This window comes from Camelus bactrianus, chromosome 13 (assembly GCF_048773025.1).
Source record: "Camelus bactrianus isolate YW-2024 breed Bactrian camel chromosome 13, ASM4877302v1, whole genome shotgun sequence".
Lineage (NCBI taxonomy): Eukaryota > Metazoa > Chordata > Mammalia > Artiodactyla > Camelidae > Camelus > Camelus bactrianus.
In genome coordinates this window covers 60,704,480-60,726,820 of record NC_133551.1, presented here as the reverse complement: position 1 = coordinate 60,726,820, position 22,341 = coordinate 60,704,480, and the positions used below count along the sequence as shown (strand labels likewise).

Here is a 22,341-nt window from a genome sequence, read left to right as displayed (position 1 = left end):
CCCATTATACATTAAAACATTGAAATTCTATTTGATATGTCTTATGTGAGTTTGACTAGCACAAGTCATTACCCTGGTTTTGACTGATAACAGGAACCCTGGCACCATGGAGAGTCTAACCATATAGAACTGGGCGTGGCTCCTGGACTCTGAGTTCTGCCTCAGACTATCATCTTGAAAGGTTCTACTGCAGATACTCCTGGTCTATCCCCAAATCCTTTCATTAATCTCTTTTCCTTTGCCATTTCTTGCAATATAGAGGCTGGAAATGCTAAATAATCACTTTCTGGACTTTTCCAAACCTATCTTGTAGGCAGTTATAAGACATCACTCTGGCAACTGAGATATAAGCAGAAATCTGCTGGGGGCTTCTAAAAAACTTTTGATTTCTTTTTTTTTAATTTAAAAAATTTATTTTTTATTTTTTATTATGTTAGCTTCAGAAGCTTTTGATTTCTGAACATAGATATGATGCTTGGTGCTGCTGCAGCCATTTTGTTACTACACTGAAAAACTGAAATGGAGGATGCTGGAGCAGAAAAAAATAGAAATGAATTACATTAAACAGCTGAACTAATTACAACAGTCACCTACCTCAGAACTTCTTGTTATGTGAGAAAACCCAATCTCATGTGTTAAAGCCATTGCTGGTCAGGTTATTACTTGCAACAGAAAACAGTCTCAATAAATCTGCTAACTTCTAGTGGGGCCATCATAGCATAGACATTTTTTAAGAGCAAAAGGAATCACATGGGCTACCACTTCTGTTACCTCTTACCAAGTTGACCCAAGTCTTTATAGTTTAGGCAAATATCACCTCATTTAATGCACAAAATCTATGTTGCCACAGAGAACAGAGTTGAGACAAATAAGTGGAATAAGAACTTTATTACTAAGAAAAACTGTAATGATCAGAATAGTACAACAAGGAAATGTGTGGCACTATGAGAGAGAACTTGCTGAAGGGCAGAAAGCTGAGTATGCAGAGCAGGGAAGCAAATTAAGGCCCACTTGACTCTAAGATTCAGACCCAAGTTTGGGGCATGAGATTGGCTGACTCATAGTTTAGCTAAGCAGGATTTTTGAGAAGGAACAGAAGATCAGTAAGATAAATGGGTGCAGGAGAGTGATTGCAAGTGGAGGGACTAGCTTGAACACAGGTGTAGTGTGCTCAGGATGTGTTGGGATACTCTCAATGGACCAGTGGGACTGGAGTGAACAATTTGGGCCCTTAACTATTTGTGACTTTAGGCAAGTCACCAGAGTGTTCTAGGCCATAGTTTTTCTCCTTGGTAAAATGATGAGACTAACTGAAATCAGTGGGTCCCATGGAGTGATAAACAGGGTTCAAACACTATAAATGCTAAATACGTATATACAGTCCTTCCTGAGGGTAGGTGCTGCCTGGTTCTCACTGGAGGGACAGGTAATGTTCAAAAGCTCAAACTCTGCAGTCAGGCAGATCTAGGTTTGAATCTCAGATTAGTTCCTTATCAGCTCTGTGACCTTGGGCAAGCTGCTTTTAACTTTCTTATGCCTCAGCTTCCTCTCCTGCAAAACATGTACAGTAATAGTACCTATCTAAGGAACTGTACTCAATACAGTGCTGGCATAGTAAATGCTCAACAAAAGCAAATTGTTGTTATTATCTGAAAGATGGCACCCTATGTGTGAGTGACCAGTTTCCATTCTCTGAAGATGACCATGTCTTCCTTTTCTGACTCGAGGCTCCTCATGGGTGGGACCTGGTCTCTACCTTCAGAAGTTAGGCATGATGATTCCCTTGTGACCTTGGGAACTTCCTTAGAGAGGACGTGTCTCCTCCATCAGACTTGGGACTCCACAAGGCTGGAACTACCTCTCTTTCTCAGAGGTAGGAACAGCCTCCTCCAATCTTGGATGCACCTTGTCTCTCCCAATAAATTGAGGGTTTCCAGAGTGTGTGTGCGGCTGGCTCCCCTCCAGGCCACCCGGTGTAGACTGATACCTTTTATCCTTTTCCTTCAGGCCAGGGAGACAAGAGTGACGAATGTGCCACTTCAGCAGCTTCCCAGAGCAGGAAGGAGTAAGCTGAGGCTTGGCTCTGGGGAGCCCTGGGGCTCCAGTTTGAAGGGTCCCGCAATTAAGAGACTCTGAGAAGTCTTGAGGAGGCTCTTAGGAGAATATGTCGGGATCTGGGGGCAATGGGTGAGGGGAGTGTCCCAGAAACGATGTGAGGGAGCATTTTACGTGGATGTAGGGTGGGAGGTGCGTCCGGGTAACTAATGGCAACTGAGCAGGGTGAGCCCGCGCTGCAGGAGCTCTCCGAAGGAGAAAAACTACGACTCCCAGGATGCCCAGGGCTTGGCCCGGCTTTTCCGCCTGCCCACTGGCTGCCGGTCTGGCGAGTGGCGAAGTGGATTGGTCGCGGCGGTGCGGGGCTTCCCCACTAGCAGGTTAGTAGGCGCCGCCAGCAGCAGACGTTGACCGGGCGCGGGGGTTGGGGGGGGGGGCCTGATCGCCATTCTGGAAACAGCCAGGCGCTGTCTCCGTAGCGTGGCCGCTGGCTGTGAGGCGCGGGGCGGGGGCGGAGACTGCGTGGCGCAGGCGCGGTGCTAAGCTTCTCCTGGGTCCCCAGACAGCTGGAGGAGATAAACAGAGGAGGAGGAGGGAGGGGAGTGCGTGTGTGAGAGCGCGCGAGGGAGTGTGAGTGTGTGTGAGCGCGGGTGTGAGGCGGTGCGCAGGGGCGGGCGGAGGCGCTGTCCGGCCCCGGCCAGGCGCCGGGCGGGGAGCATGGGAAGGGGCTAGAGCTGCCCGGGTCCCCCAGCCCCCTCCCCGGGATCCGCGCCCCCACTCCGGGGAGAGGGGCCGGGCCCCCCGGACGGACATGGGCTCCTGAAGTTGCGACGCCGCCGCCGGTCCTGGGAAGAGGCCTGACAGGTACGGGTAGCCCCCGCCCCCTGCTCTCCGCAGGCGCCGAGGCGAGGACCGGCTCCGGCAGCCCTGGCACACGGGCCGCCCGCTCTGGGCCGGCCCCAGACCTGCTGGCCTGGGGGCCTGAGCCTGCCAGCCTGGGGGCTCCGGGTTGTCCCGAGAGGGGGCAGGCCTCGCCGGGGCGGAGGGCAGAGTGGACCGGGGGTGGGGTGGGGACGGAAGGCTGGCCAGGACGTCGCGGGAAGGCTCTGGGAGTCCGGGGAGGTTCTGCCGAGGGAGAGGTGGAAGTCGTCCCATCATGGGACTTTTTTGCGGAGTTTTTGTTTGACATCTGATCTGGCGCGGATCTTGGGAAGAAGGGGCAGGTGGAAGTGCCGGGAGGGCACCGTTGACCTGACCTGCTCTCTTAGTGTTTCTTTCTCTCTCTCTCTCTCTCTCTCTCTCCCTCTCTATCTCCCTCTCTCCCTCTCTCCCTCGCTCCCTCTCTCCCTCTCTCCCTCTCTCTCTCTCTCTCTCTGTGTGTGTGTGTGTCCCCGTGTCCAGTCCAGGCTTCTGGCAGCCGCAGATGCCTTCAGTGGCCCATCCTGGCACCAGACTGAACTCTGCCAAGGTGTTTCCACCAGGCGACTGTAGCGCCCGTACAAAGGCCCTTTACTTGGGAACTGGCTATTCAGTACCCACTTCAAAGGGTAAATAGGAAGTGTGAAGTAGGAGAGAGACTGCGACCCAGCAGGATCCAGTTCTCGTTGCTGAAAGCTGCAGTGAGACGCCCCCTTGCCAGCCAGGTTGAATTTGCTTAGTGCCCTCTGGCATTGATCTGCAGGTGTACTTTTGGGGCTTCTAGAAAAGAGGTATCGGGACTTATGACTAATGTTCTAACAACCTAATTTGACTATTTCCCCCAAAGCCCTTTTCTTCTATGACTTTCTTTAACTTCCTAAGGTAGTGATGGAGCAACTTTAAAGTCTTCCTCTCAAGTTAGTGGGTTTAGAAGCCTGGCAGGGTGGCTGTAGCTTCCCCATTCTTCCCAAAGATGGGATAGATGATCAGGGTAAAGTGGCAGTGTAGTTTCTCTTTTAATAAAGAAACAGTTTTGAGAAGGAGACTATTGTGAGGGCACCTCTTGACTCAAAGGCTTTATGAAACCCCTACCTAGGGCACAGGTACGCTCAGTGGCCTGCACTAAGCATTTCTGTACCTTACAGTCCTTCTTGAGTGACCAGTCTCTGTTCACTGAGTTAAAGGAACTACTTAAGGCTAATTCTGGTTTGAGGTCTGGCTTATTCTTTTTTGTAGTTCTTGTATTTGTAAAGGGATTGAATTGAATCTTGGTTGTTGAGTATAGTAATGATAAGCTCCTCTATCACAGACCAGGGAGTAATCAGCAGGGCTCCTTTGGGCCGAGTCTGAGACTAATGATGAATTTCTTCATTACAGGTTGTTATATTTCATTGGCAGGTGGGAAATAACTTTTTCTCCTATAGTTTGTGATCATGCTACTTTAATTCTGGAGTCCTACTATCCTTACCTGTTTTGACCTATTTGGGAGCACTTATGTTCAAGTCACATCCCAGTTTGTAGAAGTAGTGCTTTGGGTCAACTCTGAAGAATAATTGAACAACAATCCATATTTTCACCTGGGACTCCTTCCCTTGGAGGTTGCTGAAGGAAAGGGAGCATGTGTAATGATTGTGGTGACAGAGTTAACATTGACGATTTGCCAGTGGTGAGTTTTAGAGTTGTCAAACAGCTGGCAGTTTTCTACCTGGAAAGAGCTCAGAGTATCCATGACTCGTGGGACATCCTATTCAGGATATTTCTACACACCTGGACTTCAGAATCTGGAAGGATTCAACTGAAGAAGCCCCCTACTAAATGTCTGTGGATCTTGAGTGGCTAACTGTTGGGAAGACCCAGAACTGTGACTTTAATTATTCTTTAATTATTTGTATTTTTCTTCTCTCCTTTCTGAATTAAGGAATGTAGCCCACATGTGCAGTCCTGGGTGTCAGAGAGGGAGTCATAGACATGTAATGTGGTGATATTTACCTTTTCTTTTGGGTCACTGGTTTAATGATCCATCCTATTTCCTTTCTTCTTTCGTCCTCACCTTTCCAGATTCTCCACTACATGTTTGGGCTGCCAAACCCATATAACTTGTAGGCTGTGCTTTCTTCTCAGCTACCTAAAAAGAAAGCTCTTCAAAAATCCAAGCCCTGACAGTTGCCATCAGAAACGAATCCCTTGGTGTTACATTTAATTCTGGCTAATTTACTTTGAAGGATATTTACCAATTGGAATACATCCTAAAAGGTGATTGACATTTATTGAAGGCCTGGTATATGTCAGGCTCTGTGGTAGGTAATGTTCTTACTTTATCTAATTTAACACTTATGACTGCTCTGGAAGATGAAAATCATTTTTCCTATTATATATATGAAGATACAGGTTCAGAGAGGTAAAATGACTTTGTTAAGGTCACACAGCTAGTAAGGGAAAGGATCAGAATTCAGAACCAGGTCTGTCTCCTCAGGGGTTGTGACACATGAGAAAGAGCTGAAAGGACCAACGCTAAGACCTGGGGGAACATATATTTGAAGAGCTGTCTTTGGAAAGGGAACTGGACTTCTCCATGTGATTCTGGAAGGCAGCACTAGGATCAAAGGATGGAAATTCCAAGAGGGTAGGCATTGGTTTGATAAGGGAGAGAATTGGGCTTTCTGAAAACAAAATGGGCTGCCTTGTGAGGGAATGAGTTACCCATCATGGAAGGTATTCAAGCAGAGGCTTTGGCACTTCTTAAGGATATGGTAGAGGAGTTTGTACTTATGTGGGTAATTGGACTAAGTGGGTTTTGTTTTTTTGGTTTTTTTTTTAGTATTTTTAACTCTGTTGTTATGTGAAAATGATATCAAATTCTTGTCACTTTGATCTGTAAAAAAAACTAATATCTGTTGAATACTTACTTTGTGCCTGCCATTTGCTAGACACTTTTCCTAAAATATCTCATTTAATCCTCAGAAATCCTCCATGAGGTAGGTATTATTTTTCCCACTTTACAAATGAGGAAACCGAGGGTCCAGAAAGTTGCAAAAAATATGCTGGAGGTTGCATAGCTAGCAGTAGTATGGCTGATAGCTGAACCTATGTCTGCACCATCTTAGCTGTGTGGCCTAGGGTAAATCACGTGTCCTCTCTGAGCTGTAGTTCCCTCATCTGTGAAATGAGACTTAAGACAGCTTACCTTACTTACTACCTTACTACCTTACAATGGGTTTATGAGGACTAAATGATGTAATAGACAATTTTCACTAGACCTCCTTGATTGCCCTCAGGAGCCCGGGGTTTGGAGGTAAAGGGCTACCACTTTGGTTTCTTCAGGGTGAATTCAGGCCTGACTGGAACCCTGGGAGTTCTGGGGTTCATTCCTTGTGCTATTAGTAATAGCTGCTGACTCCTAAAAGGGCTTTGTGGCATTAGTGACTAATACCTTAAAAACTTGAGGCCTGAATAAAGAGGCGGATTCAGCCAACAGGTTGGAGCATTGGAGACAATACCAGAAGCCTTGCAGAAAGAAAAGTCTCACCCTGTTATAGAGTCAGATTCAGGGATCACTGTTTTCATTTTTATATTTAATGTCTTATTTTAGGATGAACAAGGTCACAACTCTAGAGCTATGACAGAGCTGGATGCCAAGAATTATAACCCTTAATCCTCCTGCAGCCATCTGGGGAGGCATTAACCCCATTTTCTTGGGGAAGAGGGCAGAGCAGAATCAGTCCTTGCCCAGGTAGCTCTCCAGAAGCTCTCTGGAGGCAGTGTTAGGATCAGGATGTTGGTAAAGTTTTGTCCTTTTTCATAACCCCCAGATTCTGTTTTCAGAAAGCATAAAATTGTGCTTATTCCTGAACTTTTAGAGAGCCTTTCTCAAAATGGGAGTCAGGCATTTCTGGTCAGGGAGCTTTGTCAGTTGGGGCCTGAGTGTTTGGGTGCTTACCTGGTTCCCTCAAGTTGGACATCTGGATGTAACATATCTGCAGTTGAATTAGAAAGGAAGCATTTCCAAATTGATTGGCTTAGTTTTCTTTGACCTTTCTGCTAAGGAGTAAAGTTGGAGGTGAAACTTAAAAAGGCTTCTCTATGAGAGTTACTTTTACTCATGGCAGGATTCAGAAAGATGCAAGTTAAAGGCAAAAATTGAAGACTGTGGATGCTCTTAAATACAGTGAGAAAAAACGGCATTATCAAAATACGCTTCCATTTCTCTTTCTGTTCCCTTCCACTATCTTAATTGTGGCCTTAGGAGAAGGCAGATAAATTAGCTATGATCACTGAAAAGCAAAGCTCTGAAAACATCAGGGAAATTTTTTTCACAAAGGTCAAATGGCAATACAGAACTCATACAGGGAGGGAAGACATCAAGGTGAGTTTTAATCCAGGGCCTCCCACAAAGTGAAGCATTTCTTAAGATGGCCTTCCACAGAGAAAGCTTCAGTCAGCCCCATATAGAATCATTTTAGCCAGGAGACTCAAAGACAGCAAAGAACTTTTCCAAACATGCTTTGCTAGTGGGCCTGTCCTACCAGCCTCTCCCAGATGTTGTCCTTGTGCCAATTTAGTTCATGACTCTGAAATGCACTCTTTAAGTTTGTGTTTGAGACCAGCAGAGTCCCAGTGATTTTGATTCCTTTGCCTAACCCTAAGAAGTGGTAAGGGACAAAGTTTCTTTGGGGCAAGACTGCATGGACATGGTCTGATTAAAGATAGTTATAGTGACTAGTGGCCAACAGCCTGGGTCCTGGAGTTAAACTATCTAGTTTGACTCTTCATTTGTTAACTGTAACTTTGGGCAAGTTAACTTCCCTGTGCCTCACATCCTTTGTTGGTAAAATGAGGATAATAATAGTACCTCTTTCATAGGGCTGTTGTGAGGAGTCTGTCAGATAACACTTGTGAAATACATAGAATTTGCAATAAATATTATTTACCAGGCTCACTGTCAGGCCCTTCTATTCTTTATCACTATGGGATGGTAGGCTTTATCATCCCTGTTTTATGGATTAGGAAACTGAGGTTTAGAAATGCTGTCACAAAGAAAGTAGGTGGCAAAACTGGGATTTGAACCTTAGGTCTGTCTGACTCCACAGCCCAACTGTTTTTATTTTTTTATACTAGTTCCAGTTACCTTTATGCATTGGAAGTACATTTTTTTCCCTCTTCTGTAGAATTGCTTCAGTAGGAAAACCACACCAAACAGAGTGAAAGGAAACTTCTTTTGCATAATTCAAAACGTTGAAAGGGGGTCAGTTGTCACTCAGCTGGGGGCACCTTGCTGCAGTGGGCAACAGCAAGGCCAGGGGAAAGAGAATACAGATGACTTGGGTTCCATTTCCACTTTACTGCTACCTAGCAGTGTGTAGAATCGTGGGATAGTGGCATTGGAACAGGTTTTGTAGCTCTTCTCGGAGTCTACCTCTCATTTTACAGATGGAGAAATAGGCTGAGGGAATGAAATGCCTTACTCAAAGTCACACAGCCGATTAGAGGCAGATCTTGGCCAGGACCACAGGACCCTAGACCCCAGTTCAGTGCTTGTTCCTTAGTACCACATAGCACTGTGCTGCAGTTCTACCTTGTTAAATGGGGATGATAATAACTTTTTAGCTTCCTCGCAAGGTTGTTGTGAAAGTTCAAATGAAAAACATGAACAAAAGTGTTGTGATGGGTATAAAACACTGAATGCATGCAAGGTAGTCATGCTGTTGTTCATTCAGCAAGTATTTATTGGCACCTGCTAAGTCCACATCACTTCTTGAAGATACAAGAGGATTAATAGATGAATCAGATAAAGAGCTGGCCCTCAGGATGCTTTTGGTCTTTTGGGGAAGAGAAGCCACATAATAACTTCTGTTCAAGGTAGGAGACAGATGAAGGAAAGGGTAAGAACTAAATTCTCTGTTCATAAGTTGTGATTTTAAGGTAGAGAAAAGGAGAGTTTTGAGGTTTTTCCTTCTTTGTAATTGAGATATAATTCACTTACCCTAAAATCTACCCTTTTAATGTGTGCAATTCTGCACTTTTTGATATATTCATAAAGTTGTGCAACCATCACCAATATCTAATTCCAGAGCATTTTAGTCACTCCCCCCAAAAGAAACCCACACCCCTTAGCTATCACTGCTCACCACCAGTCACCCCATCTTCTCCTTCAGTCCTCAGCAATTACTGATCTATTTTCTGTTCTATAGCTTTTTCCATTCTTGACATTTCATATAAATGGATTCATAAAATATGTGGCCCTTTGTGACTAGCTTCTTGCACTTAACATAATATTTTCAAGTTTCAACCTTGTTATAATGTGAATCAATACCTCATTCCTTTTTATGGCTGAATAATATTTTATTATATGAATATACCACATTTTATTTATCCATTAATGGACATTTGGGTTGTTCCTACTTTGGGGATATTATAAACAATGCTGCTATGAGCATTCATGTACAAGTTTTCATGTGGACATAAGTTTTCTCCTGGATATATACCTAAGAGTGGAATTCTGGATCACATGATAACTCTATGTTTAATTTTTTGAGAGGAGGCTTTTCTTAAACAATTTTTTTCATATTGAAAACGATACTGGTACTCATACTTAGCAAGTATTTACAGTGTGCCAATTATCCCATGTAATCCTCACAACAGTACTGAGTAAGTACTATCATTATCTCCCCGTAACAGATGAGAAAAAATAGCCAGTGTTTCTTGAGCGCCTACCACATGCCAGATATTGTGCTGAGTGTTTTACAATGCATTATTTCATCACTTTTTCCAATAACCATATGAGATAGATATTATTACATATACCAACATGGCAGGTAAAAAGAAAAAACAAACCCAGGAGCTTAAAAGTAAATAATTTTGTGCAAGAACACAAACTTGTGTGTGGAAAAGCCAGATTCAAACTCACGTTTCTTTCCATCCAAAGCTAGTTCCTGATGGCAATTTCTAAATTATTATAAATAATAACAAAATAATAAGTTTTCAGTAGAATACTTGGAAAATACACAGGAATAGAAAGAAAAAAATCGCTTTTGTCCTACTAGAGAAATGACCACTGGCTAACATTTTTGGTGCGTATTCTTCTTGTTATAGCATCATAGATATGTACATTTTTTGGTTTGTCTTTTTTTCCCTGAGCTTGGAATGGCCATATATATGTCTTGAACCTGATTTTTTTAAACTAATATGACTAATAGTTTTCCATTTCATTAATCAGCCTTCCATGTTTTGAATGATTCTATAACAGGAAGGATTTTTAGACTTTATTAGAGGGAATTCAAAATATATAGAAAGTAAACAGAATAGAATGGTATAATAAATTGCTGTGTGTCCATCATCCTATTTCAGTAACTGCCAACATTCTACCATTCTTGTTTCATTTGAATCTCCCCTGCATTCCACCCTCCATTCTACTTCTTAGGTAAAATTTACATACATTAAAATGCACTAATTTTGATTATATAGTTTTAACAAATGGATATATCCATGTAACCCATACCCCCAATATCCATGAAATCATACTCCCTGCGATATATAGAACTTTTCTGTCGAGTTCTCAAATGTCCTTTCTTGTCAGTTTCCACAGCCCCAGGCAAAACATCTGATTTTTTTAAAACTAGTTCTGCCTGCTCTAAAACTTCATATAAATGGAATCATGTAGTGTGTACTTTTTAAATTTATTTTTTGATTTTTTTAAATTAAAATTTTTTAATTGAAGTACAGTCAATTACATGTCTGGGTTCTGTTGCTCAGAATCCGTGAGATTTCATCCATGTTGCCTGTATCAGTAGCTCCTTTGTGTGTGTGTGGTTTTTTTTTAATATAACTTTATTGTATAAATAGTCCACATACCATATAATTCATCTATTTAAAGTATACAATTCAGTGGTTTTTAGTGTATTCACAGATATGTGCAGCAATTATCACAGTCAATTTTAGAGCATCACCTCAAAAAGAAACCCTGAACCACAATGAAATACCACGGGGATGGCTATAATATTTTTCTAAAGCAAGTGTTGGTGAGGATGGGAAAATTGGAACCCTTTACATTGGCAGTGAGATTTTAAAATGGTGCAGCTTCTGTGGAAAACAGTTTGGCAATTCCTTAAAAAAGTTTAAAGTAAATTACCATATGACCCAGCAATTCCACTCCTAGGTATATACCCCAAAGAATTGAAAACAGGTACTCAGACAGATACTTGTACACAAATGTTTATAGCAGCACTATTTGCAACAGCCAGCAGATGAATGGATAAACACAATGTGGCATGGCAGTGCAATGGAGTGGTACTCAGCCATAAAAAGGAACCAAGTACTGATACATGCTGCAACATGGCTGAACCTCAAAACATTATACTGTGTGAAAGAGGCCAGATGTTAAAAAGCCACATATTGTAGGATGACTGCATATGAAAAATCTAGAATAAGTAGATCCATAGATAGATAAAGTAAATTGGTAATAGCCAATTTGGGAGAAGAGGAACTAGAGACTAACTACTTAATGGGTATGATGTTTTCTTCTGGGATGATGGAAATATTTTGAAATTAGCTAGAGGGGGTGGCCACACAACATTGTGAATGTACTAAATACCACTGAATTGTACACTTTAAAGTTATATGTTAATTGTATGTTATGTGAGTTTCACTTCAATTAAAAAAAAAAAAAAGAAACAGGTATCCTTAACTGTTACTCTTTTATCTCCCATCCCCTCCAGCCTGAAGAAATCACAAATCTACTTTCTATTTTTAAAGATTTGCCTGTTCTGTACATTTCATTTAGATAGAATTATGCAGTATGTGGGCTTTTTTCACTTAGCATAATATCTTCAAGGTTCAACCATGTTGTACCATGTATCGTTTCATCCCTTTTTATGGCCAAACAACATTCCATTGTATGGATATACCACATTTTATTTATACATTCATCAACTGATGGGACATTTGGGTTGTTTCTACCTTTTAGCTGTTATGAATAATGTTGCTATAAACATTCTTGTAAAATTTTTGTATGGAGTTTTTTTTGTTTTTAACAAAGTTGCTTTTTTCCTCCTGATCTTACATTTCAAAGCTAGCAGAGGTGATAAAGATATCCTACTTTCTTTTTCTTTCTTTTTTTTTTCTCTGTCCGCCTGATATTCCTTTGGCCAGGAAGACATCCTGCTTTCTGTGCCCCACCATCCTACACTAGAAGCCCCAATGCCAGCTTTGTCTCTCTGGTAGGGAAGGAAGTATGGGAGGAATATTGCCACCATGCCACTGAGCATAGAAAACAAGAGTTATCAGGTCTCAGTAGAATTCACATTTGGCTGACGTCTCTTAAGCACCTACTGTGATCCAGGTACTGTATTATACTTTCATATATATTTCATCATTTATTCCTCACATTGAAATAGGTTAGCATCCTTATTTTACAAATGAGGAAACTGAAATTCAGAAAGATAAGTTAACTTGCACAACTAGGAATTCAGGCCCAAGTGCCTAAGTATTTTAAGTCTGCTTCTCTTTCTGCTACATTAACCAGAGCCCAAACAAGGACTATGCACACCTGAAATGGGTGGTTCCTCATGTTTGTTTGTATATTACCATTCCATCCTTGGTTCCAGATGAGTAATCTTCTCCAGGTGTACTTTGTTCTAGGGCTTGTTAACCTCAGGCTTTATATTACTGATACCCTTTGGATTATGAAATATGAGATTAATTCCTCTAAATTGAGTTGTTAATTGAATTTTATTTTCTTATTAGCTTCCTTTATAATAGCAGAGATATGTCCATGGAAGAAAGTTTCCCAGAAGCCTAAATTAAAAGTTTGTGGAAGAGATGGTTTTAAGTGTTCGGCATTTTAGAGCTCCAGGAGTAGAATACCTTTTGGGAGGTGTAACATCTGCAGAGCAGCTCATATTTTCTTTGTAACTTTAAGTCATATGTTTTCCCCTGTGCCTTAGGTATTTTTATATTTTTTGTATTCCTGACTCCCAGAAACTGGCTTCCTTCTTCTGGCTTTTCATTGAGTATCAAGTAGAGTTGGCCTGCAATATCCTAAATTACAAGAAGATACCATTCTTAAACCTTTGCATTCTAGCTAGAGAAAGTTTTTATTGAGCTTTTGTGTTCTGTAAACAAATTAGCCCTCAAAGTTATTAGAGCTTTAAGTGTGAAAGTGAGGGTTTATTCAGTTAACTGTACTATCCTTAGAATGAAGAAGACACATTAAAGGTTGCTTGCAGTCTATTAAAGTCCTCATTCTTCATTAGTGAGTTCCCAGTTGTCTCTCTGGCTCTACTGTCATATATTTAGTTTTGTTTCCCCCATTGTCATTTTTGTGCTTTCTTCTAAGATATATGAATAAATTAGTATAAATAAGATTTAATTTATTATTCCATGTTGTTCCTTCTGAATTTACTGTCCTAGTTATTCGTTTTGGTCATTTGGTTAAATTAGCCTTTTTCAGTCCCTCTATGGAGCTCTGATTACAATAGCCTTGGTGCCATTGAAATTCAGTTAATGGCAACTATATTGTGTGCTCTTGAAGAGAAGTGTCTTTATTTGGCTTATTCTTTGCTGTATTTTCAAAGTCTAGCACAGTGCCTGGCATAATAGACATTGACAATTTTTTCTTAAGGATTCTTGAAGTCACTTATTTCAGTCTTTTTGCCTCTTAGCAGAACTGAACATTATGTAATTTGCATAGTGCACCAGAGATAGAAATCCTTTGATGTAGACTTTTATAGGGTTTAATCATATATATTAATATATATATATAACTTCCTTTCATCAATTCCAAATCTTTCATTCATATCATTTAATATCTATGAGTTCTTTACTCTGTAGAATTGACTATTTCAGAACCTTCCTTAAAATAATGCTTTTAAAATTTGACCAAGATTAAATCTCATATTCAAATAACTTTCACTTATTGATCTGATTATTTGTATTTGAGAGACTTTGGCTGAAATATGAAACTAGTTATGCCCCTTGTATACTTGAGGATATTTTCTCTCCTGATATGAGCCTTTTAAACAATCTCTACTTAGAGATTATCTGCCTCTAAAAGTTTTTGGAAAGGCACTGAATCCCTATTTCCTTAAGAGAGGAGAAGGTGGACTGTGCTCTAGAATGAGTTATCTGCCAGTGTGTTATCATTTCTTCTCAGGATGGGAACAGAAATGTTCACCAAAATACTAACTAGATAGTAGGTATATTAAATTTGACATTTGGGGTTTTAAACCTCTGCCTGCCAGTCTGATACTGTTTTAAATGCCAGCTTCCATTTACCATTTACCTGAATTGTAGTGGTTTTTTGCTTGTCTTGTTTCTCTACTTTTATCCCCTCTTGTTCCTTTTAGTATTTCCAAGCCACACACCAATCTTAGCTAAAGCCCCTTGCCTTTGATTCTTTGCTTTCTTAGTATAAGTACTATGTCCTTCATCTCAGTATTCCCCCCTGTCTAGCACAGTGCATGGTGCTTGGTAAAAACCCAGTTAGTGTTTTAAGAAAATTGATGAGTGAGTAGTAAGAATTTAGTTGGCTCTTTTGGAGATTCTCATAGTTATCATTTCTCTAGGAAATTACGTACCATAGTAATTAATTCATATGTACATAGTGGTTAAGAAAATACATACAACTCTGGGTTTGAGTCCATGCTCCAGATCATTTATTAGCTGTATGACACTGTGAAAATTGTTTCCTATCTATGACTCTATAAAATGATGGTACGAATAGCATCTACAATAAAAGCTTTTTGAACCAGCTTTAGCACTGGTTGTTCTCTCTCTCCAGAAAGATCTCCCCTAGTTTTTTGTGACTTGTCATTCACATTTCAGATAAAATGTCAAATTCTCAGAGAGCCGCTCTGTATCAGGCAGGGTTTGTAGCTGTAAGCAACAGAAACCAACTCTGGCTCATTCTTAAAAGGATATTAGGAATCTCAGAAAATATTAGGGAAAGTCTTAAGGCTAGGCTTGAAGAATGGACTGAAAGAAGGGAAACTGGATAGCAGCAAGGACCCACAGCTAAAATTATTCACAGAACCAGTCCATGAGGTCACTGCTGCTGCTTTTACAGCTTACACCACCATCACCAGCTGACTGGACCTTAATGGCAACTACAGCACCCCTTTGTCAGCATGAGCTCTCCATGGCCCTTTGATTCTTTGACAATGGATCCCAATTAATATCTGGGGCTCATGTGTTTGTTGGCATAACTTGAGCTATTTGTACACACTCTAGGTGGAGGGGAGCATCAGAAAGAGAATCTTAGTCTCCACCATTCTCACTTCATAATGAGAGGGTGCTCTGCCTCCCACCAGGCTTCTTAGATGGTGAATTGCCAAAATATAGGAAGGAGTTCAAATGCGGAGCAGCCAAAAACTCCACAATGCTCTGTATCTTCTTTGACCTCACATCTAAAGGTAGCCCATCAACCACTCTCAGATCAACTTGTTTTATTTTCATCATAGCACTTTTCACTGCTGGATATATTCTTGTTTTATTTGTATTATATTTATTATCTATCCCCTCCTGATTGAATATGGATACCATAAGAGTAAGCCTTCTTTTGTAGTTAAATGTCAAAGGAAAGGAAGGAGTCTGTTCACAGATCAGGTGGAGAAGATTTGATTTCAGGAGGATGAGCTCGGAATCTGCAGGAGGCCAACTGGTTTAAAGTGAGAACCAGGAGATCTAGAAGTGGTCTCAGGAGGTCCTGCTGGCTTTAGAGGGTTGGCAGAGAGGCCTGGTGGGCCCTAAGAGCCATCATCACAGCACAAAGGACCGTCATGGAGAAGAAAGACTAGACCTCCTGTGTAGCTTCAGAGGTGGAACCAGGACCAAAAAGTGGAAATAACAGGAGGCAGAACTTTCTTTTAAAACCTGGTGGGGTTTTTTGCTCTAGGTTTGTTTTTTTTTTCTGATTGTGAAATTAATGTGTGTTTATAGAAAAAAAAGTGAAAACATCAAAAGTAGGAAGAAAAAAATCAGTCATACTATTATCCAAAGATGACAATTATTATTTTTATATTTCCTTTTTTAAACATAGCTATGATAATAGTATTTATTGCAAAAGCATCATGTTATTATATAAATATTTGGTGTGATATAAACATTTTTTCCTTCATAAGTAGCATTTCTAATGCTGCATAATATCATATGGCTGTACATTATTTAGCCTTTTCTCTATCATTGGAAACTTGGCTGGTTTTAATGTTTTTGCTCTTATAAAAATCTGTGATGAATATGCTTGAGTATGGAGCTTTTTTATTTCTCATATTTTGTGCTTTCTTATGGTAAATTACCAGAAATGAGATTACTAGGTCTTTCTAGCTGTCAGAGTTGATAACAAAGGAAAAGTTTGCTTCAAGAGGTTCTGAGACTGAAAGCCTACCTATCAGGATGTTGCAGAGGGATTTCTTTATGTTGAACATGGTCACCATTACATTTCCTGCACGCATTTTGATCCTGTGAATCTGTTAGTGGGTTGAGTGTTCTGTCTGTGATACTGATTTGGTTTTGGGGAGAGCCAAGCTGAGAGTCAAGGATTTTTGAAGCATAATAAAAGTTTCAGACTGGTTGCCACAGATGCCTACTGAGCAAGTGAAACTTGACATCTTTCTTGCTGTATGCGTTTTTCTTACTTTCAGAATATGCTTCCGTCTTCCTTCATACTCATTTCCACCCCCCCATCCCCATTTTCTGGAGAAGCACACATGACTACTTCAGTGTTTGTTCCAGTACTTCCTGTGGCTGTGAGTCATTGTTTCTCCACCCTTCTCCTCACCCCCTACTCCCTACAGAGGTTCTTCAACACTATGGAGCAGGGCCAGCCCACCATGTCATAAATCACAGGCAATTGCCAGTTTACTGGCTGGGGTGGTGGGCTGTTTTAGGGGTGAAATCAGGACTCCAGAGCTACCTTATTCCATCTCCCAAGGTTTGATGGTCTTTTTTCCCCAGGTAATTAAATGTGTGTCTTGTGGACCTGGGCTTGGTTGGAATGCTCAAGTGTCCTGAAGATCCTTCTATAGCTTCCTTCTGTTGAATCTATTAAGAGAAGATGGCAAAAGTCAACATAACTAGAGACCTCATCCGTAGGCAGATCAAGGTAAGCAGCCCAGACGTCTGAACCAAAGCATGAGGTCCTTTCTTCCCGACAAATTCATTTTATAGCCAAAGAAACTGAGGACTAGAGTTGGTGACTTGCCTGAAGTCACAGAAGTAATTAGTGGCAGACCCAGGACTAGAATCGGAGCCTCTTGACTCCCATCTTCTTTTACCCAAGAACATGGAATTCATGGAGACTCCACTGTACAAGTGCTTATATCTAGGCTGCTGAGACTGATGGAGTCTGGTGAGGGAGGGGAGCATGTGCATGCACATCTGTGTGTGTGTGTGTGTGTGTGTGTGTGTGTGTGTGTGTGTGTGTGTAGGCATACATGTGTGGTGGAGGTGGGGTGAAGCAGGAGTAAATAGAGCTTCTTCATGTTGTTCCAGCTGCTCAGTTGTACATAAACCACAACCTGGGAGAGTCTTATTCCCAGTTTAGCTTCAGTTCTTTCTTCTCTCCTTTGAGGGTCTCCTATACCAAAGCCTGCACCTCTCCTTTGCACTTTGTACATAGGAGATACTCCAATACCATAAGGTGAATGGATGCCTGGGCAGCCAAGTTCATTTAGCGAGGTAGCCCAGACTCTGTCAGGGAAACCCTCGGTTAAAGGAGCATAGGGGTTTAATGGAAGAGATTCCACCAAGACAAGATATGCTTCTATACTAAGAACCCCAAGCTGGGGTCAGGAGCTTAAAATCTCACCACTGCCCTAATTAACTACCTATAAGACTAGTCATTTTACTTCCCTGGTGCCTCAGTTTTCTGTTGTTAAATAGTAATAATGTCTACCTGCCTGCAGGCTGATCTTGAGAATGAAGTCCAAAAGAACATGAGTAAGTTCTTTGTAAAGGTTAAGTGCCAAAAATCTTTGAAAATTAAGTGACATGCAGCGTAAGCTGTGGTCACCATCCAGCAGGATTGAGTGTATGCCTCTATGTGAGGCACGTTAGTCTGTGTTTGTACATTTTCCCCTGCATCCCTGAATCCTTTTGGAGTTTTGTCCATTTGTGGGTTTTTTTTTTTTTTTTGTGATTTCATTAGACTAGATGGCCCCCCAGAGCAAGGACCAGTTGCTAGAGGCCCAGAATCATAGAGTTGGAAGGACCAAGCGAGTTATTTTTTTTCTTTGTATATACCCCACAACTGTGTGCCAATGATGATGCCCACCCTCTCTGACCTAAACATTGGAAGCATTCCCTATTTGTTGTTTCAAATTTTTCCTTTTTTTTTTGTAACCCAACAAGCACAACTTAGTGCTTAATTATATACTCTCTTCTATTATTTTCTAATCCCTGCCCAAGTAGAGTACAAACTTCTATAGGCCAATTCCTTGTTCTCCTTTCTAGCTCCTATGGTGCCCAGCACAGTATGCTGTATGTGTAACAGGCACATAGTAAACCACGTTGAATTGAACCAGTGAATCTATGAGTTTATTTCTGCCCCCCAGGAGCGGGGTGCCCTGAGCTTTGAGCGGCGCTACCATGTCACTGACCCCTTTATCAGACGGCTGGGCCTGGAAGCAGAGCTGCAGGTAAGAGATCCAATTTGTACCCTAGATGCAGATGGCTGGCTCTCTATTCTCTGCCTGCAGAGAATCCTCTTGGTACTATTCAAGGCATAAACAGTTTTTCTCTGTAGGCTGTACCTGAAGGTTACCTCTCCTTTACAGCAGTTTCATTAGGCAGACAAATCTGAATCAAGGTTAGTGATCGACATGGTCACGCAGAAATTATTTTTTAGTCATATTGCTTCCTTTGTGCTTGGAAAAAGACTTGAATTGCATACCCACTGTTTTTACTGTTGGCTTGGACAATAGTGATTCTTACCTTTGTACAGGAATTTAGAGTTTACAAAGTGTTTTCATACACACATACACAAACACAAACACACACGCTTTCTCATTTTAGCTTCGAAGAAATACTGTGTGGAGGTAGATAGGGAATAGGTATTTTTTAAAGAAAGGTTTAGAAAAACCAAACACCTTGGTCCATGGAAAGCCAGGCCTTCAGTCCAGAAATTCAGCTTTTTCATTGTGTCTGACACAGAGACACTCCATAATGTTAATTCCATCCCTTTCCTTTCTCATGATCATGTTATGAATCCAACTTTTAGCTGTCCTGTCCAGCTTAGTATCATCTTCAATTTGAATAAGAATTTTCTTTGGTTCCTTCACATTCGGTTTGCAAGTGATTGTATTGATCTTAGAAAAAAACTAGAAAGCAATTTGTTGAATACTAAGAGTGTTATTTGAGGTAATAAAATTAGAGATGATTTTTATTGCTTTCTTTTAATTATAAACTTTTATCCATTATCAAATAAAACTACATTAATAGTAAAATGGAAAAAATAGGTAAAAATTACTACTTAGTCCCACCTCCCTAATATACTTACTATTAGCATTTTGTATACTTCCTTTTATTTCTTGCATATTTCTACATAATTGTAATCATACTTTACATTGAGTTTTGTATCTCTTCTGTAATAATTCTTTTCTCCATGTTACCAAGTAGTCTTCACAACTTTCACTTAAAATTTTTTTCTGATTATAGAAGTAGTAAATTTCATAGTATGGAATAGAAAAATATAAAGAAAACAACATCACTGTTAATTCTACTCTCTGGAGATAAGCATTGTTAACGTTTGGTATACTACTTTTTTGTATTATGAAACAGAATAGTAGTTAAGAGGTGGGCATTGGAGCTGGATAAATTTGGTTTCAAGACCTATCTTCTCTACAGCTATATAGCCTTGTGCAAGTTACCCTAGTTTCTTCATCTGTAAAATGGAGCAATAGCTGAGAATTGTTGTGAGGATTAAATGAGATGATTTTGTGAAGTGCTTCATACAGTGCCTAGATCATAGTAAGCTAGTTCAATAAATAACAATTATGAGTCTTAAGTATTCGAGTTTTTTTTTTTTTATGCTTAATGTAATTTTTTTTTCCCCTCCAGAATGGGGCTCATACCATTTACAGTTTGGTAAACCCTTTTATACTTTTATAAAATGATTGTTTTCCCATATCTCTAGAAATTCTTTGAAAACATAATTTTTTGATATAGTGTATTATTTACCCTTTACTCATATTTCCTTTGGAACATAACTCGAAGTCCATCCCTCTAGTGCAGTTGAGGGTGGGGCATAGAATGTTTTACCTCCAGTGGGACATTTGGCAATGTCCAGAAACAATTTTCGTTGTGAAAACTAGAACTAGAGTAGGATAGAGGGTAGGGATGCTGCTAAACATCCTACAATCACAATACAACAAAGAATGTGCAACAAAGAATTGTGCAGAGCCAAGTGCCAATAATGCCGAGGCTGAAAAACGCTGCCCTGGTGGATGCTGAGTAGACAGTTACTGCTAGCTGGCTGGGCTTCTCCTTTTAGCTGTGCCTCCACCCAGCCCACATTGTCTCCATCATCTCTTCCTGGTGTGATAACTTTGTTCACAATAGACGTGGAAACTTCTGTGAACACAAAACAGAATCCTACCTATTGTTTCCAAAGTTTGGAACTCAAGTATAAAAATATGTTAAGGTAAAGGAATTGTTTGAGTTTGCACTTGGCTAAAGGCCACCTTGGGAAGGACCTATAGTAGCAGTGCATAGTATGAAGGAATGCCCACAGGTTTAGATGTTAAAAAAAAAAAAAGGACAGTTTAAATCCCAGCTTTGCTACTTGTGAGACTTAGAGAAGTTAGAGCAGCTGGAAAGAAGACTGGGAGAAATTTATATGGTTTATTAGAGAATCAGGGGTTGAATCTGTTAAGTTTGGAAGCCTGGGTTGAATAGCTTTGTGGAGATGTCAGGTAGGCAGTTGACAGTACTAATCGGGGGAGAGCTCTGGACTGTAGAGAGAAGCATCCATGGAGCCTTGGAGAAGAGGGTCCAAGATTTGGCTCTGGAGACACTCTAGTTTTCAGAAATTGATTATAAGCTAAGGAGATAAAAACTTAACCAAGAAAGAGAGTCAGTGAAGTAAACAACCAGGAAAGTGTCAAGGTCAGGTAATGAGAGTATTTCAAGAAAGAAGGAGTGGTCAGTTCTACTCAGAGCTTATGAGAGTTTGAGTAAGTGAGGACAAAGCAGTGGCTGTGGTCTTGACTGGAGCAGTTTTGTTGAAGTGGTGAGAATAGACACAAAAATTGGAGGGAGGGCTTGAGGAGGGAGGAAGAGTGAATTGGAGGTGAAGCAGCAGCAACAGGAAGTAGACAAGTCTCTCTTTTATTTTATATTTTTCAAAGAGGGTGATGGGAATTTATTTTATTTAGTTATTTAGTGATTGCAAACTTTCCCCCTAGATGAAAGGAAAGATAGGATATAAGCAGTAAAAAGGGTAAACTATAAAAGATACCTTCTCTTGCTCTACTAATGTGCTCTTCACCTTTTCTTCAGCTCATTACCTGGGCAGCTGACTTTCACAGATGTATCAGTAGTCTCTCTTGTCTTCTGTCTTCTTGTTGGCTTTAACCAGTGGGGAGTCATTTCAGGAGACTGGGGGAAGAATGACATCTTTTTTATTTATGATGCTTCCATCCTTCAAAGTCATTTTGTTTTGTTTTTATTTTCCAGCTTTATTGAATTGTATAGACAGCTCTTGAAAGACTTTGTTTACAAAGGAAAGGAGAGAAATGGGGCAGTAACTGGAGGGGCCTATGGGATCAAGGGAGGGATTCTTAAGAATGGGAAGAAATACTAGAGCTTGTTTGTGTGTTGATGAGAGAGAGAGGGATTGCTGATATAGGAGAAGAACAGAATGACTGAAGGAGCAAAGTGCTAGGAAAGGCTGGAGGGGATAGGATTCAGAGTTTAAGTAGAGAGCTTGTCCTTTAATAAGCACCAAGACATTTCTTTCACTGTTACAGGATCCAGTGGGTCTGAGACAAGGAAAGAAGCATAGACTGGGATTAAAACTAGAAAGTCATTGTAATGGTCTATAGTAGCAGTTTTCAGAGTGTGGTCTACAGATCCCTAGGGATCCCCACAACCTTTTCAAGGGAATCCATGAAGTCAAAGCTACTTTCATAGTAATACTAAGACATTATTTGCAAAAAAAGGGAAACAGTGTCCTTGATGTGAAGCAGAATAGTTATTAATCAGCTATTATGGAAAACAACTTGGAGATTCCTGAAAAAGAACTAAAATTAGACTTACCATATGACCCAGCAATCCAACTACTGAGTGTATATCTGGAGGGAACTCTAATTCGAAAAGATACATGCACCCCATTGTTCATAGCAGCACTAGATACAATAGCTGAGACATGGAAACAACCTA

At 40.7% G+C, this 22,341-nt stretch overlaps 1 protein-coding gene across 4 annotated transcripts in view; it reads left to right on the top strand.

The window, feature by feature from the left end:
• Nucleotides 1-2,590: 2,590 nt before the first annotated feature.
• The window catches only part of WDTC1 (WD and tetratricopeptide repeats 1), a 59,162-nt gene continuing 39,411 nt past the window's right edge, over nucleotides 2,591-22,341 (top strand). Inside the window, exons 1-4 of one of the 4 annotated variants that reach the window (XM_074377076.1) lie at nucleotides 2,593-2,919; nucleotides 3,462-3,764; nucleotides 16,918-17,065; nucleotides 18,516-18,599. In XM_074377076.1, the coding sequence (XP_074233177.1) occupies nucleotides 17,018-17,065; nucleotides 18,516-18,599 (132 nt within the window). In that variant the 5' untranslated portion in view covers nucleotides 2,593-2,919; nucleotides 3,462-3,764; nucleotides 16,918-17,017. Of the gene's footprint in view, nucleotides 2,920-3,456; nucleotides 3,765-16,917; nucleotides 17,066-18,515; nucleotides 18,600-22,341 lie in introns of all 4 variants that reach the window. The other 3 variants (XM_074377075.1, XM_074377077.1, XM_074377074.1) reach the window with 3 other exon arrangements.